The sequence below is a fragment of the Colias eurytheme genome, chromosome 26 (genome assembly GCF_061535395.1).
Source record: "Colias eurytheme isolate Ceu_HAF_F1 chromosome 26, ilColEury1 Martin Lab GWU primary, whole genome shotgun sequence".
Lineage (NCBI taxonomy): Eukaryota > Metazoa > Arthropoda > Insecta > Lepidoptera > Pieridae > Colias > Colias eurytheme.
The window spans coordinates 5,774,644-5,791,540 of NC_143005.1; the positions used below are offsets into that span (position 1 = coordinate 5,774,644).

At 32.0% G+C, this 16,897-nt stretch overlaps 1 protein-coding gene across 1 annotated transcript; it reads left to right on the forward strand.

Annotated features, from left to right (window-relative positions):
- The first annotated feature begins 4,835 nt into the window (after positions 1-4,835).
- LOC149897197 (transmembrane 7 superfamily member 3-like) lies at positions 4,836-16,581 on the forward strand. Its single transcript, XM_090116833.1, has 9 exons — positions 4,836-5,193; positions 6,042-6,368; positions 9,567-9,826; positions 11,162-11,333; positions 11,801-11,968; positions 12,336-12,488; positions 12,828-13,088; positions 15,724-15,883; positions 16,217-16,581. The coding sequence occupies exons 1-9, from the start codon at positions 5,118-5,120 to the stop codon at positions 16,281-16,283; spliced, it is 1,644 nt and encodes a 547-aa protein (XP_089972959.1). The 5' UTR covers positions 4,836-5,117; the 3' UTR covers positions 16,284-16,581.
- The last annotated feature ends 316 nt before the right edge of the window (positions 16,582-16,897 follow it).

A 16,897-nucleotide genomic window follows, 5' to 3' on the forward strand; every position in this document is an offset into this window, starting at 1 on the left:
ATTAAAATGATTCGTCATTGCTAAACCACAGTTAATAACGACTAATATTCAGAACGGACTAATACGAATATAATGAATATGAATAATGCTTTTACTTCACCTATTTACGGGGCATGAGATTAAATCAAAAGTTTTAAGAGTAATTCTAACTAATTGCATAATATAGGTATTTATTTACATAGAACAATTCAAAACTGAAAATTGCAATGAAATGCTTATTTATATTATGAACTAGCGGTCCGCCCCGGCTTCGCCCGTGGTACATGTTTACGTTTTCTCTACATAAGAACCATCCTCGTACTTCAAGGAAAATATTAAAAAAAGAATTATCGAAATCGGTTCAGCCGTTCTCGAGTTATTGTTACCAACACATTTTGCGATTCATTTTTATAAATAAGAAGATAACATGTAATAAGTTATTATGTATTTATATTATGTGAAAACTCGTTTATGAAATTACATGTTATAATTATTTTTGGAAGGAAACACAATAAATAATTATAATTACTTCCGTAGCAATGAGTCATGCCGATTATTTTTATTCTAATTTTATTATTAATGCCTCAGATTCAAATCGGATTTCAATCATGGGACTTGTTTTAGTACCAATGTTTTATGTAATGGACATTACAATGATTATCTTTATCAACAAAACTAGTTGTTCAAGCGTAGAGTGAACAGATCTAGGACGTCTAGGGAAACGCGTACCATCTTGGACCACTTAGCTTAACATCAGGCGAGATTGTTGTCAAGCGCTTCCTTATTGTCAATAAAAAAAACCAACATAATATTTTATTAAATATTATAAATGCGAAAGTAACTCTGTCTGTCTGTCTGTTACTCAATCACGCCTAAACTACTGAACCAATTTGCATGAAATTTGGTATGGAGATATTTTGATACCTGAGAAAGGACATAGGCTACCTTTTATTGCGAAATATGTACCACGGGCGAAGCCGGGGCGGACCTCTAGTATTTTATAAAGCTAAAAATTATACGACTTGGTCTTTCATTCAGCGTACTGTGAGCATGCGCTACTTTCACTAGAAAGGAGTCACACGTAAAAAAAAAAAACAAATATGTACACATAACATGAACAAAGCGATCACCTAATCTTTACTCTAAATTAATCCATATCAATAAAAAAGGGGCGTTAACATATCGGCACTTTGTTTATTTTACACTAAGATTACAATATTATCATTGTTATTTCATATTTGTTATCAATGATATTGCACGTACTAGCAGCCACATGTCGCCTGACGCCTCGCTGCAGTCAGCAGATACCTACCTATTTACTTCCTAATGACTAATTAATTGTTGTTTATTTTATAAATATATCACGTATTTTGGCGGAATATATTATATTAATTATTACTATGTTTATTGTAATAATTCTTATTACGTGAATTTCCTTCCTCTTCAGTTCTACTCAAAAGTAAATTAATTTCAAATTGTAGTCCTCTGACTCAATTTAGTATGCATAAAGTAACTTTTTTTTCCTTATTAATAATATCGTGAAATGTATATAAGACATTTTTAACTTTTAATGCGAAATAGAGACGCTTTTAATTTACCTAGGTATATTGATAAATTCAAATATCATCATCATCAACAGCTCATTTGCGTTACCACTGGAGGGACAGTACAGGCAGAGCCTCCTATGGTCATCTAAAATAATAGAAATTGAAAACTCTTCAGATCAATAAAAAACACGATATAAAAATATTTTCACCCAGTTCCATCGTTATTGAAAAGATAGAAAGATCGAGCGATACATTCGTTTATAAAATCGAGTCCACAAGCAATCAAACCCGTCCCGTAGTTAGTTAACCTACAAAGCCTTACTGAAAACAAATGGACAGACCGTTATCTCTTTGCAAATGTAAACCGTTACGTTCATGTTATGACTTATGACATCATAACATTAACCTGAAAATGTAACTATAATTTAATTTAATTAATTCGCGTGAATTCTATTGTTTTGGTTCACAAAAGCTGTTTATATTAAAGCATTCCATTAGTTTAATATTCGAAATTGTACATGATTTAAAAACTAGAATTATTTTTCGATGGTTGTTAGTTTAGTATTCAGGATCCAACAAAAAAACTATATTATAGGTATACCTAGTTAATACGATAATACCGTTGTATGACAATTTTTTTTGCGGTCAAGGCGCAGAAAAAATATGATAGCAAATTGGCAACACTGTATATAGGTACCCATTTACAATACTTTCTATATCCGGCTCACACTTGGCCGGTTCTTTAGTATTGCCATCTGGCAACGTAACCAATACATTCTTCCGAAACAACGAAGAAAGGCGAAGGCTGGACGCTTATCGTTATCAACAAAGGAATCTATAATCAGGCAATACCCTTGCAATGTGTACTTTATTACGTACTTTATTAGAAATCAAGATTGCACAACATCGAAGTGTAGTTACGACCAAAGGGTTTTATGAGTATTACTTTCTTGACCAGATTTTTCGTTTCCTTGCTTCATTTGAACATTGTCTTCGTGGTGGAACCAAATTTAAACAGGGTTTGCTTATTATTGAGTACCGATGGAGTTGGTTCCGTTGTTTATTTTTTTCTCCGTGAAAATTTTAAATCATTGATTCTGTGTACTTATTACTATTCTTCTCTTCGTTCTCTTCTTTACTTACATTTTAATTGTCATGAAAGTTCGTCATATAGGTGTTTTATTACCCGTGTAAAAGTTCAAATAGGTAGGTACTAGGTACATCACCAGTCACCAGAATGAAAAATCTCGAAAAAATCCCGTAGTTTAACCTCCTATGTCATTGTTATCCTCCACACTGGCCACAAAGAAATAAAAAACCATTCGAAATTCAAATCATCAATTTCGAGTGATGAGTACATGCGTAAATGGCGCGAAGATAATTACTTCGGTCTTCGATGGTGCACAAGACGTGCGCGCATGCATACAAACTGCATGCGATATGTGGATTGTGGGTGAATGGGAGGAATATTATAGATGGACAAGTTCAATGTACCTTATTTCACATGCATCGCCGTCTGGCAGAGAGCCAAACACTTAAACGATATTAGTTACTTACTTCCTTAAATAGATAACGTTAATTTACTCGGTGAATTTTATCGCTTTTGATAGAAGCAGTTAAGCAAGTACCTACTTACCTACTCGTATTTCATTCACGTTAGTTAACCATGACTAACTACGACGATTTGGTACCTACGTTTACTGTAAGGTCGTTTACGCAGGTTTTTTATTACGAAAAGATATACGTACGGCAAAGGCCGTTTATGACGTTGCGTTGCGTTTATGTGTCTGCGCATGCGCATGCATCGGTATAGGTACTTAGCAATAGTAATACCTATTCGAATTTAGAAACATAAACACGAAATTGTTCACATCACACGAAATAGTCCCACCTTAACAAAACTTATTCAAGACGTAGTTTTTATTGCGGCTCCTTAATTAAATGCGAAGCTATTGTTTAATGAGAATCGACACTAATTACTCATTGCAATAATGTGTGGCATGTCACCATTGTGCGTTGTTATCGTTACTATCAATAATATAATAACGAATAGGTAGGTAACGAATAACGATTCAACATCCAATTATTGTTATCCTATATCATCATAAAGTTATATTTTTATAAAACTAGGTACTATAGCCTCATCATGTTTGAATTTAGTTTACATTATTATGTATCTAAATATTTTAGGTAGGTACCTACAAGATTCTATTTTTTTTTTCTAGGAAGCAAGATTTTATTATTGTTAACCCAAGCTTGCAAACATAGGTACCTACCTAGACTTTTTAATTTACGATTCTTCACAGTTCACAAATTAAAGATTTATTACTATAGATAGTAACTGGAAGAATGTGTGACTGTAGATAATTGGACAAATAGATTGATGTTTCCTCAGAAATTACTTTACCAAGGCAAAATAAATCAAGAAATGCGTAGTCTCGCCTTGTATCATATTCCTTAATGGAAAATAGCCTTAATCTACGTACGTAAATTACGAATATAAAACTGAGACGTGCTTACATACCCATACAACGAAATATAAGGTATTTCTTGGAAGATAAGATGCTGATATGCTTCAAAACATGAAACTTGTATAGAGAATGTTATTTCCTCTTTATCTATTTTTCTTTATCAGGTACGAAAAAATAGACGCATTACATACATAACTTACTTCAGCAGTTCCTTAAAATCGTTTATTTATCAGCGTCTCCGTGTTACTTTTGCGAAAAACATGAACTTACCTCGTAAAAGGACCACTCCTTTTAGTTATTTGTGCTAAAATTTTCTCCACACTCCGCTCATCGCCTTTACGGGCCGCATCCAACAAATCCTGGCCTCTTCCCATGGCCCATTTATTTATTAACACGCAAAATAATCACAATGTTTAATCATTTCAATTTTTTACACTAGACTTCACTACACACTACAACTTCATTGATCGAGCCGCCATATTTAGATTAGACGTGAGTACTGAGTGCGCTCTAGCGGCCAGTGAAGGAATCGATATCGAGATTGAGGGACCGACACGCAACACTCGACCTATTTTCGAAAAAACAACAATTTTAACTATTTTAATTTACATAGTGGCATAATAATAGTATAAACAGAACTTATTTGTGCTAAATACGAATTGTGTTATCAATTAATATTTCTTTTTTAAGATATTTCACAACTAAAAACAAAATCTTTATGGCTATCTCATTCGCGCGTTTGTTGACAGTTGGAAATTAATAAACATTCACTCGTTCATTGCGCCGGTTAATCATTCGTTCTGTAAGTGACATTCACACAAGTGACGGTTCAATGTATTTAGAGAATAATTATTAATTTCACGTTGTTGATTGTGTGTGGATATTCTATTGTTTATATTAAAAGTTCAAACCGCCTATAAAAAAACCGCGCGTGGTGTTTGTTAATGATAAAATCCAAGTTGTTTTTACTTTTCTGTGTTTGTTGAATAATATGGGAATTTTTAAATGTCAACATGAACAGCTGATCATAACACATCAAATTAAATTAGTCGATTTCTATAAGTGCCTTGTTAATTGTTATTAGTATGCTTATTTAAAATTATTCTATATACCATTCAAAATGTTGTTATCAGTGATTAAGTGTAAACTTGTTTTTGTTTTTATATTATTCACGGTGAAAAGCAGTAACGGTCTAAGTGAGTATAATATTTAATTTATTTCAAAAATACTATCACGTTACATGTTAAAATTTTGTCTATGTAAAATAATTAAGTTTTTTTGTTGCATATGCAATCATTATTATTGTTGATTCATATATTTTCTTTTCTTACTCCAAGTGGCAGTGCAATGTGTCAATGACATAAAATTGGATTTCTAAGACCACAAATCCTGGTGGTTTTATTTTACTTACAACATATTGAAATAAAATTTTAAATTAAGAACTGCAGGGTATTCAAATATACATACTCTTTGAGTTCATTGTTCATTTAAAAGTGATATTTTTAAACTGTGTTAAATACATACAATCAATAAAAATTAAAAAGATGGACATTATCTTTACAAGTTGCCAAATAGGTAGTGAGATTTAAAAATATGTAGTAATATAGGTATTTACTTTCTACCTTATGGCTCGACCAAGGAACTTATGGTAATGACTTGAATGTCCGCCGCAGATCCATTTCACTTCAGTTTCTCAGGTGAATTGTATTGAAGGTAGTTTAAAAAATTTAACAAAATAAAGTTGTACCTATTTACTAAGGACACTATATTATATCAATATCATTGAAATAACTCGACTCTTTTTAACTTACATTTTCTGGAGTTGTCACCAACATTAAATTAAAGTACTGACTAAAAGATAAATATAATACTGATTATATTTATCTTTTATGAAATTTAGTTTCTGCCATGCATATAGTTATGTTACTCATTACATAAAAAATTATAAATAAAGTTCATTAGGCAGTACAAAACTCCCGAGCTGTTCACAACGGCACCAGCAACATAATATAAGTTCAGAAATATAAACCCTTCGTCTTTTCAGATGCCACAACGATTGTCCTAAACAAAACTCTAACATGGGAAAACAAAGAACTGTACAACAGTTTTATAACCCTCAATGCGAATTCCACACTGCAAGTCGACTGTGTGAATGAAAATTTGAATATTACCTTCATAACTTTCCAAGTTCACAGTCACTTGTATAATATAACTCTGTATAACACAACTAATGTGTACGGGTCGTCTGTATACGGTACCAATGTTGGATTATACAGTGCTGTTATACCGAAAATCGATACGTTTTTTATCATGAACCAAAATGAAATTGATCTCAGGGTGCACATTTCTGTGCATGGATACAATAAATATGGTATGTTATATTTTTATCTAGACATTAATTAGAACTAATTAATTATATTTGTTGTAGTTATAATGAGTGACTATAGACTACAAGCCCGCATAGGACAAAAATATGGGTCAAATGAACCACCAGGGGACATATCTAGAACGATAGCAGAGCAAAAAATAATAAGATTCATCACTATGCCGTCACTTGTAAGCTGTCCAACTGAGTGCAGATGAGAATTGAAAAGTACAGGTAGACTCGGTAAATTTTGGTCATATATTTTTGTACGGCATTCTTAACCATCGATAGATCCATTAAAAATAATAAGAAACCGCTCAGTGCCGTACAAAAATGGTGGTCCACCAAGTCGGAATTTTTATTTAATTTCCGAGAGTTACCGGGGGTAAATTTGGTCATTTGACCATGTACGGCATCTGTGTCATACTATTGCTATACTGCTTTTAATCCATTATTCCGCAACGCCGTACAAAAATCATGGGGACAAGGGGAAAAAATCGAGAGTTGCAATCCCCTCTCTTTCCCCACTCCAGGGGGTCATTTGACTAAGTACGGCTTCGGTTCCAAAACATTATCTAGCACTCAAAAGTACTATTAAAAGCAATGCCGTCAAAAAATAATTGTTCTTTTAAATGTATACCAATAATCATCTTAATTTCATCAAATTCTTGATATAAAGAGCTGTAAGGTCATTTGACCCTGTACGGGAACTTTTTTTTTAACATGATATTGTAAAATTCAATTGTTGTATAGTATTGCCGTTCAAAAGAAACCGTTCTAAAAAAAGTTATAGAGAAATGCAAAACCAGAAATTTTGTTAAAGTTTAAACATCGTAGATTAATGAAATATAATAGTTTTCTACACTTTATCCGTTGTTTTAAATAGTATTAACATAGATAAATTAGGAAAAAACGATGCCGTACATTTTTGTGCAGACCACATCTTTTAGGCTGATGAAAGCGACGAAAGCTACAATTTTAAGGGTGCTTTATGGCCATTTGATACAGTACGGCATTAACATATTTTTACCCAACTACGGCAAAGCAAAAGGAGGGTTATGGTTGTTTACAGGTCATGTATGTATGTTCATCTATTCCCTCGTAACTTCTAAACTACTTATCAGAATTCGACAAATGACATATCATTCGTCGCGTCTGAATTGTTCACTGGATAACCAGCGACCAGCTAGCTAAAGGCTATATGGGGTTTCACAAAATCTAATGTGGCGCCCTCTAGCGGACAAAACATACAGAGTAAAAAAATATAGTTAAGATAAATATGCAGTGTTTGGTATCATTTGAAAGCGCTTTACTTGTACATTTTGAATATGTATATATTACTAGCATTTGCTTGTGACTTTACCTGTATTCATGGACTGATTGCATATAATTCACATCTTTTCGTTCATAGCTTTTTTATTAGTTCATCAATTTAACGGAGTCCATTCCACCTGACTCCGACTTTCCAAGGTGATAATTAACCACCTCGAGCTTCTTAATATTAATGTATATTTATATTTTATTATAAAAATATAAAGCAAACATTTCGTTATATGGATTTTTTTCTTTTTCAGATTTTTCCCCTTTGAACCAACGAAAATGTACGGCACATGAAAAAATATTATCTATGCATAAAATACTTTAAAAATAAATTTATTTCGTGTTGTGTCAAATGACCCCCTGGAGTGGGGAAAGAGCGGGGATTACAACTCTCGATTTTTTCCCCTTGTCCCCATGATTTTTGTACGGCGTTGCGGAATAATGGATTAAAAGCAGTATAGCAATGGTATGACACAGATGCCGTACATGGTCAAATGACCAAATTTACCCCCGGTAACTCTCGGAAATTAAATAAAAATTCCGACTTGGTGGACCACCATTTTTGTACGGCACTGAGCGGTTTCTTATTATTTTTAATGGATCTATCGATGGTTAAGAATGCCGTACAAAAATATATGACCAAAATTTACCGAGTCTACCTGTACTTTTCAATTCTCATCTGCACTCAGTTGGACAGCTTACAAGTGACGGCATAGTGATGAATCTTATTATTTTTTGCTCTGCTATCGTTCTAGATATGTTCCCTGGTGGTTCATTTGACCCATATTTTTGTCCTATGCGGGCTTGTAGTCTACTAATGAGATTGCTATTTTTAATGAGCGATATTATATTTATTTTTTTCTATTATAAATCTCTTTAGATAGCGATTGTAATGCCTGCTGCTTTAGCGTCTGTTGTTCCAAGAGAATAAATTATCTTTTTTAATTCCCTTTTACTAGGTACTGATTGTATATAATATTTAAAATATCAAAGAAATATAATATTATACATAAGACTAATAATATTTTTGTTAATTGATATATCTTATATTTGATTGGATTCTTATTCTATGGATGGACAAGGAAAATGTCTGCTTTTATTTTATCATATTCAATTACAACTCATCCATTATTAATTAGTATCTATATAAAAGCATTATTAAGTATAAAAGATAACAGATTCCATTCTCCATTAAATATTAGTTTTAAATTATTTGAGATATTTTTATTTTAACATATTATTCTAAAATTTTACAAATATTGTGTGCTTTTGTGATTAATAAATTTGAATGCAGAAAAATGTTTTTTCTGCATTTTACTGCATTCAAATTTATTAATTAGTATCAAAATAACCTATTGGAATAAAGAAATAATTATTACAAAAGTTTAATTTTTAAATACAGATATCTTATGACAGTTTTATCCACAAGAATGCTACATTTGATCACACTCTCTACGCCAATCAATTATTCATTTGCTAGCGTGCCAACTCAGTTGATACAATGTTATAGTTTTTGTTGTTATGCTTCAGGTATTAAAATAGATTCAATTTTAGTATAATAAAATATGAATAAATGCTGTGTAATGCAAAAAATTCTAGTTTTTATCAACTATGATTACAATATAAATAATTTATACAAATTTATTAGGTAGATGGTAATTTAATATGACTCCTTATCTTAAAATGTTCATTTTGAAAAATAGTCTACTTAATACTTTTTTTAAACCTGCTTTTATTTTAATTTCTAACATCGGATTGGGAATTGTCTTCATTAAATAAAACACATTTCTATATTTTTTTATGTATATTTATTATATTAAATTAATATAGTAGCATTAAAAAAAATCTTCATTCTCCTAGAACTAAAAACATAGTCTTTTTCAGACCCTATTCCCGGTGGCTGCAACATGGAGTTTCCAGTACCCATATCGCCTTATCTTCGAGCAAAATATAACTCAGATTATATTCTAGTCGATGCAGCGCCAGCTAAAGACCCCATAGATGATGAATGCAACACTACTGACAAATTAGTGATGCTATTTTACAAAATGTACTTGCCAGAACAAAATTTCGATCCGAATGTCTATTTTGAGGGTATTCGGCAAATGATGACGTTGGAGTACATTCAGAGCTATGGGGAATATGTAAGGATCTTTTCTCTCAGAGTATAAGATGATTTTTGAAGTTTATGATGGTGATCATATTTTTATTTAACTACTATGTAGATAAACTATGTTTCAAACACTGAATTGAACGTAGTGAATTCGTCCTGCTAATAATGCTGAGTCTATAAATAATGTAATACGACATAAGAAGTCACATTCTTTTAAAATTGTTGAAATTATATCAGTTTATCCCAATACCCATAAAAATTAGCTCAAGTTGAATTGACTTGACGTTGTAAAAATAATGACTTAAACAATCATAGATTTCTACTGAGTAGTTAAAAATGATCGTTTTTTTTATAACAAACAGAAAATAAGGAACACTTTATTTGTAAAGATATACCTAATGCTATCCTACTAATATTATAAATGCGAAAGTTTGTAAGGATGTGTGTGTGTGTGTGTTTGTTACTCCTTCACGCAAATACTACTGAACCGATTGATAATAAAATTTAACACACATATAGAGGGTAACTTGGATTAACACATAGGATAGCTTTTATTCCGGAAATCCCACGGGAACGGGAACTATGCGAGTTTTTCTTTGAAAACGCGGGCGAAGCCGCGGGCGGAAATCTAGTTATCTAATAAAGGTTACGGTTTTTGATCGGCAATACGAATTAAAGTACGACAGTATGCACTGGGGAAATCATCTCTTTACGATCGGTGTTAAGTAATATTATGTTGAGAACAATTTCATTTGAAGTTGGCAACATTTCTACGCCAAAGTGATTTGAATGTGTGGTGTCGTGTGCCAACAAACTGGTTACGATTTGGCCATTTCCCTTATCAATTTTAACATCGTTTCCTTATGTAAATCCTGAGTTTTTGCTTAGTCTACTAAAATAAAGATAATTTTTAAATGGGTATTGGACACATTTTTTATTTGATTATTATTTATAGTATTTTCATTCTAATTCATGTTTTGGTAGGAAGAACGATTACTAAATATATCGCCTTTAATAATCCCAAAAAGCAACGCACTAGGAAGATTAGGTACATTTTTTTGTTTCTATACCTACTTCTGTTTAATTATCAATTCTTTTTCATTCACAGAACAAATAACAAATAAATTAGGTATACATTTATAGTGCTACAAGGATGTTTTGAGCTAATGCGGTTTTGATGTTTCCCTATTTACAGTTTTTGTTTTTGTTATATTCCAATAATTACTGAAAATACGGCGGTCTATCTATATAATTTAATGCAAATTGCACCGGCACACTTAGTTCACACCAAAACTCCCCTGAAAGTATCATCCTATAATATGTACTGCTATAAACTATCGTGTAGTTCGACCTTAATAATTTCTAGGTCCCCGACAACGGCCTGCACAACCGTCGAATGTTAAGCGCGTACCCCGGCGTGGGGTCCATATACGTGGCGATAGCGTTCAGTGCTGTCAACACTAGTGCATATTCGGTGTATGTACCCACGTATAGTTATGCTTGTGACCCCTTGATAGATGGCGATTGTGAGGTTTTCGGTAAGTTTGGCATGTGAGGATGTGTTTGATCTATGGAATGCTTATTTTTTTTCAACATTAGAATCTTCAATGATATAGTGTCGTCTAAATATGATCTGGGGTTATTAAATAATATTTATTCGGGGATTTAAAAATTTAAGGTCATCCAGTATTGTTGGAGATTCTCCGATTTGATCTACATAAAACTGAGCAAGGTTCTAATAAATTCTGAATGAACCATAGGCTTTACTCTTAGAAAAAATACAAGCTTTAGCAAAATATTGTCCCGTGATTTTAAAAATCTGGGTAACACTTTTCAAAAGGTAGAAAGAGAGAAGTATTTTTTAGAACTCATTTAATTAACTTTGCCAATAATAAAAGACTTATATTGGCTTCTATCATGTACTACATTTATTGGTACTCTACCAATAAAAAACAGTTTACCATTACTTATTTCCAAAAAAGTAAAAGCACCAAAACATTTTCAGATGACGCTCTCTCGCAATTGATATGTGCATGTCTACTGTTCGTTGGATTGTTTGTCTGTTACTTCGGACACAGGTTCTTTAAGACGGAAATGTTCTTAATAGGCCTAGTGAGTGGTGGTATTGTGACATACGTTTTGATAGCGTTGATGGCTGATTTGACAAGACCAGGTTAGTTTTTTAAACCTAATATCATGTTAACCTAATTTCAGGGATTAGCAGATCTTGGTCCTTACCCTTAGATGTTTACAGTATATGTGATTTTAATGTGTTTCGTTTCTAAATTCTTGCTATAGTTGCAGAATAGCGTATATATTTTAATAAATAACGCGATTATTTTTACTAAGATAATATTTTTTTCTTAAAGCATTTTGCATAAAATATATTATAGTCCCTCGCTCCTGTACTCATCGAACGTAACACAGTAGCATTTACATGCTTCTATTTAACGCCGATTATGTGGGAATGTGATATCTTTTTCTGACAATATTCTTACCTTTAAAATTTCTAGAAAATTCCAAATGCCTTATCTTTGCAGCTCTCCTGGGAGCATCTATACTATCGGGCCTGTGTTTTGGCGCGATATGGTTGTTGTTCTGGTGGTTCTACGGCATACCTGTACTGGCTGTGTTTTTGGCAACCCTAGATGTTGGGTTCTTGTTCTCTGCTATTATATATTATGGATTGCCAGGTAAGTGCATTTGAGTTTTGAGGGTAGTTAGATTTTTTGTTATTATTAACACAATTTTAAATTCAAAATTTGCAATTATAATTTTTTATTTATTTCAATCTTTACTTATGTAATATTATTTTTGTTTAGACAATAATTCTAAAATTAAAAACAATAGTAAAATTTTCGATCCAAATATTTATTTCTATACATTTTTGAAATATATAAAAAATGTATAAATATTTGCATTACACACATATTAGGTATTCCAAATGTAAATGATAAAAAGCCATTTCAATTATTACTCAGAAAATGTTTTTCGTTTCTACCTTCATTTGTTTATTACTTATTACTTTCTAGGTGGTCTCATAGCACTAGAATCGGACGTAAACTTCTGGACGCTTTTCATATGCATCATGCTCATAACGTCCCTACTTCTCGTCTCTATGACGTTCCTCTCGAACATTCTATGCTGCGCGATACTCGGCGCGTACGCGGTTGTGTACTCTATGGACTACTACTTAGGGTCCAATTTGAAGTACATCATCATCAATACGATTCGACGCGCCGTGGTGCCGAAATTCAATAGGGCTGTGCTGTCGCCGCCGTTTGAGTGGAATGGTGAGTTTTGAGTTATTTTTTATGATTTTTTACAGTTTTTTGTTGTAGAAACAAACTTATTTTTAAGTGTTTTTGATCAAATAGATTGATTTTTGAAAAAATGAACCTTCTCAAAAAATTACGACGACAAAAGTTAATAAGAATACATCATTTCAAAATGAGATTCGTTTTTATGGTAATCTTTTTATTAAATTTTACTAAAATTGTTAAAAAAATATATTTTGTATCATTTATTCAATTTATCATGTAGGTATTAGGCGACCAACACTTCCGTTATACTGTTTTACAATTTGAGCGTCATTCTTAATTATAATTTGAAAGACTATTAAAAAATACTTACCTATAAAATATATTCAACAAAAACTATTTCTATATATGAGTTGGAATAAATAAACCTGATAAAGAAATTAATATCAATGACCAATGACCGTGAGTCATAGTTTTGTTTATCAGTATTTTAAATAGAATCCCGAAAACAGTGTTACCCTCTGTCTGACTTATTAAGTTATTTTTATAGATTTAAATAATATAAAATATAAATCAAATACGTCTTATCCGTATTTTTTGATGTCTACTTCCCAACGAAGAGGATGAAAAAACATGTATAAGTGTGAGCAAACGTTCGTAAATATAAACTTATAGTCGCGCCGCGTGGGTTGTCTCTGTATAAAAAAAAATAGCCTATGCTACTAAATAATAATGTTACTTTCTATTAGTGAAAAAATCATTTCAAATAAATCATTTAAATCGGTCCAGTACTTTTGGATTCTATTGAATACACACGAACAAATAATTATTTTGTAAATAAAAAAAGACGGGTGGCACTCGGGGACTCCCGCGGTAAAGCTATTGCATGCTATGCTTCAAGCCACACCTCCGCGCCCGTCGGAGTGGGGGGCGTGAGGTTTTTTCGTTACGGAATTTCTGGATTCGGTCCCCGCGCTCAAGGCCCGCGATAGAAGCTATGCAATAGCTTAAAATTTATTCCTCGACGATGATTATGATTCGGTCCAGCTGTAATAAAACTTATTTGTTATGTAGCTATTAGTCCTCGGCAACGTACATATAAAGGTTACAATTTATTTTGAAGAATATAATTTGAATCTACGCACCTACGTAAAAAGTCGCGGGCACAGCTAGTTGTAAGATATCCAAATGCCAACAAAATTAAATTAAAAAATTCACCTATTTAATCAATTAAAAATAAAAAGCTCTTTCGGCATGTCAACACACATGTATTACATGGAATTTAATTACCACCGGTTCTAAAAGCGGTTTTTCAATTATTATTATTCCTATTATGATAATTCTTATTCTTACGCCTCTCATCTACGTTCTAATAAATCTGCAACTTGATACGAAAGCAACGATATAATATTATTAGGTACTAGTTTCTGCTGCACTAGCTGTGCCGTGCGGCTTCACCCGCGGATGAACCCGCGAGCAAAAGCAAGCTTATGTGAAGCTACATCACTGCCAAGTATCATTAAAATCGGTTCAGTTTTTTCCAAGTAAAAGAGGAACATACATCCATTCATCCTACCTAAAAAACTTTTAACTTTTATAATCTGAGTAAGATAAGAATAGTACGATAAAACATGCAATACTTGGAACACTCTAAAATACTGATATACCTATTGTATCTTTTGTGGATTTAACATCTATCTAATTAATTATCATTAACAATAATAATTTATTATTCCTCTAACGGTGCATTTACATCAAACGAGCGAATGCTCATTCTAACCCCACTATGTCAAATTATTTTAGTGTAAAAAGGCGTAGAGCATTCTTTCCTAGTTTTAGTGCGTTCGAAAAGATTCTATGCAATGTTCTTAAACTGAACAACACTGAATTAAATTTATCGTTTACACTGAAAGATCGCGAAAGCATGCTCAAGCTCTAGCTTGAGCTCTATGTTAGAGCTCTATGTTCATTTGATGTAAATGCACTGTAAGATTGTAAAAATATATGCCACCTGATATTTCCTTGTTTACGCACAGACGATTCTACGTTTTAGTAGTTATAATTTTTTTTTTCTCTAAAAAAATAAATAAACACACGGAAATAACGTTTATTAGATACATATTATATAATATTGAAATTTTTATGTATTTAACTAGCATTGAAAAAATTCACGCGTAGAGAGATCCGGTACCTTCTAGGGAAGCACGTTCGCGTAATATTTAAGTCACATCTTAGTTACCACCAGGCAAGATCGTAGTCTTCCCTATCGTCCTGTAAAAAAATCTAAATATTTATTTACATATAGTTTTATAGCATTCAAATGCTTTATGAATGATTAATTTTCAAAAAATAGAAAAAATTAGGTGTCCCTTAGGCCCCAAACTGAAAGAGTAGAGGAAATTCGAATGCTGAGGCCGATTCACGGGTGGCCTAGAGGATAGGAGTTGTCCTGGTTTTGGTAAAAAGACGCAGATTCGAATCTCACCTCGTGACCGAAGTTTTTTTTAAATTATTTTTTTTATTAAAATCCATGATACGCCAGCAACGCAAAATGTTAATTATATAAGTTTTCTTGAAAAAAAAGGTCCTTCGAGGCCATGATTGTTTAACATACACATGTTTGTTTTTTGTATTTTTTGTATTTCCGATATATTTTTTTGTATTCCAGATTCCCTAATATCACTTCTCTGGATAGCGCTGGTTATATCCGGTTTCTTGTTCCAACACTTCCACAACTATGGAAGGCCTCCGTTCCCGCCGCCGCCCAGGAGTGTAAGACCTAGCATGCCTAGGTCAATGTATGGCACCACGGGTCCTAGGAGTGGACGGTACGTTAATATTTTTTTTAGGTTATTATTATTTTTTCCAAAATTAGTAGGGAATTTTTGATATATACCTAACTTATTTAAATTGAAGGATTTTTTTTATTTAAAATGAGTACGAAATCTTGGTAAGTAACTTTAATAAAAAAATGTATTTAAATGCATGCAAGTAAATAAATATACATAACAAAAAACTAAAAAAAGTTGAACCATCACATTCTGTAATTAAAAACATTTTTAAATGAAATATAAAACTACCGTCATGTTTAAAAAAATACATACCCTCAATATCTCACTCTCTTCCATTGTAATACTAAAAAATGTATTTTTTACTTTCAGGAATCCCCACATTTCACGTCTGCCCAGAAGCACGGTCATCACTGAGAGATCTGCTTTATTGGCGTAAAGAAACAATTAAAATTATTACCTTACCATTCCTTACCCTATAAAATCTATAAATTTAAATTCTCTTATAAAATAGCCTGTTTGTCAGATGATAACTTTGTATGTTATTATTAGACTGTCTCTTTCTGTCAAATGTATCTTTCATAAGAGTAAGAGAGATGGCTAGATAGCGCAAGAGCATGATAGTTTTGAATACTGATATTTTTATTACATATTTCTTTTTCTATACATTTTTAACATTTTGTATCTAAAATAACACAGAGAGACGAAAGATAATTGAAATGGATATATGTATTTTTTTTTAATTAAGTAAGTACTGTATTTTTTCATCAAAAATAAAAATAGTCATATGGTACCTATCTATTAATGTAGTCGTATTTATTGGGCTAATATCTCATGAAATATAGGAATTTTACTACTCCTGTATAATATAACCTAAAATATTTAATATATGTACTTACTTTATGTAGTAACGATGCTCGAAATCTATGTGAAATCATTAATTACCAATAAAGTCAGAGTCATATTATAATTATCTCATTATATAAAGTGAAAATTTAATGTTATATAAGAATATGAAATTGCAATTAATGTCAGTTAAATATAAAATGTACT

Excerpts from the sequence above, each read along its gene's own strand:
- LOC149897197 (XM_090116833.1), top strand. The coding sequence starts at position 5,118 with ATGTTGTTATCAGTGATTAAGTGTAAACTTGTTTTTGTTTTTATATTA. Across the intron at positions 12,489-12,827 it reads TATATATTATGGATTGCCAG|GTGGTCTCATAGCACTAGAA; the intron begins GTAAGTGCATTT and ends ATTACTTTCTAG. Across the intron at positions 15,884-16,216 it reads ACGGGTCCTAGGAGTGGACG|GAATCCCCACATTTCACGTC; the intron begins GTACGTTAATAT and ends TTTTACTTTCAG.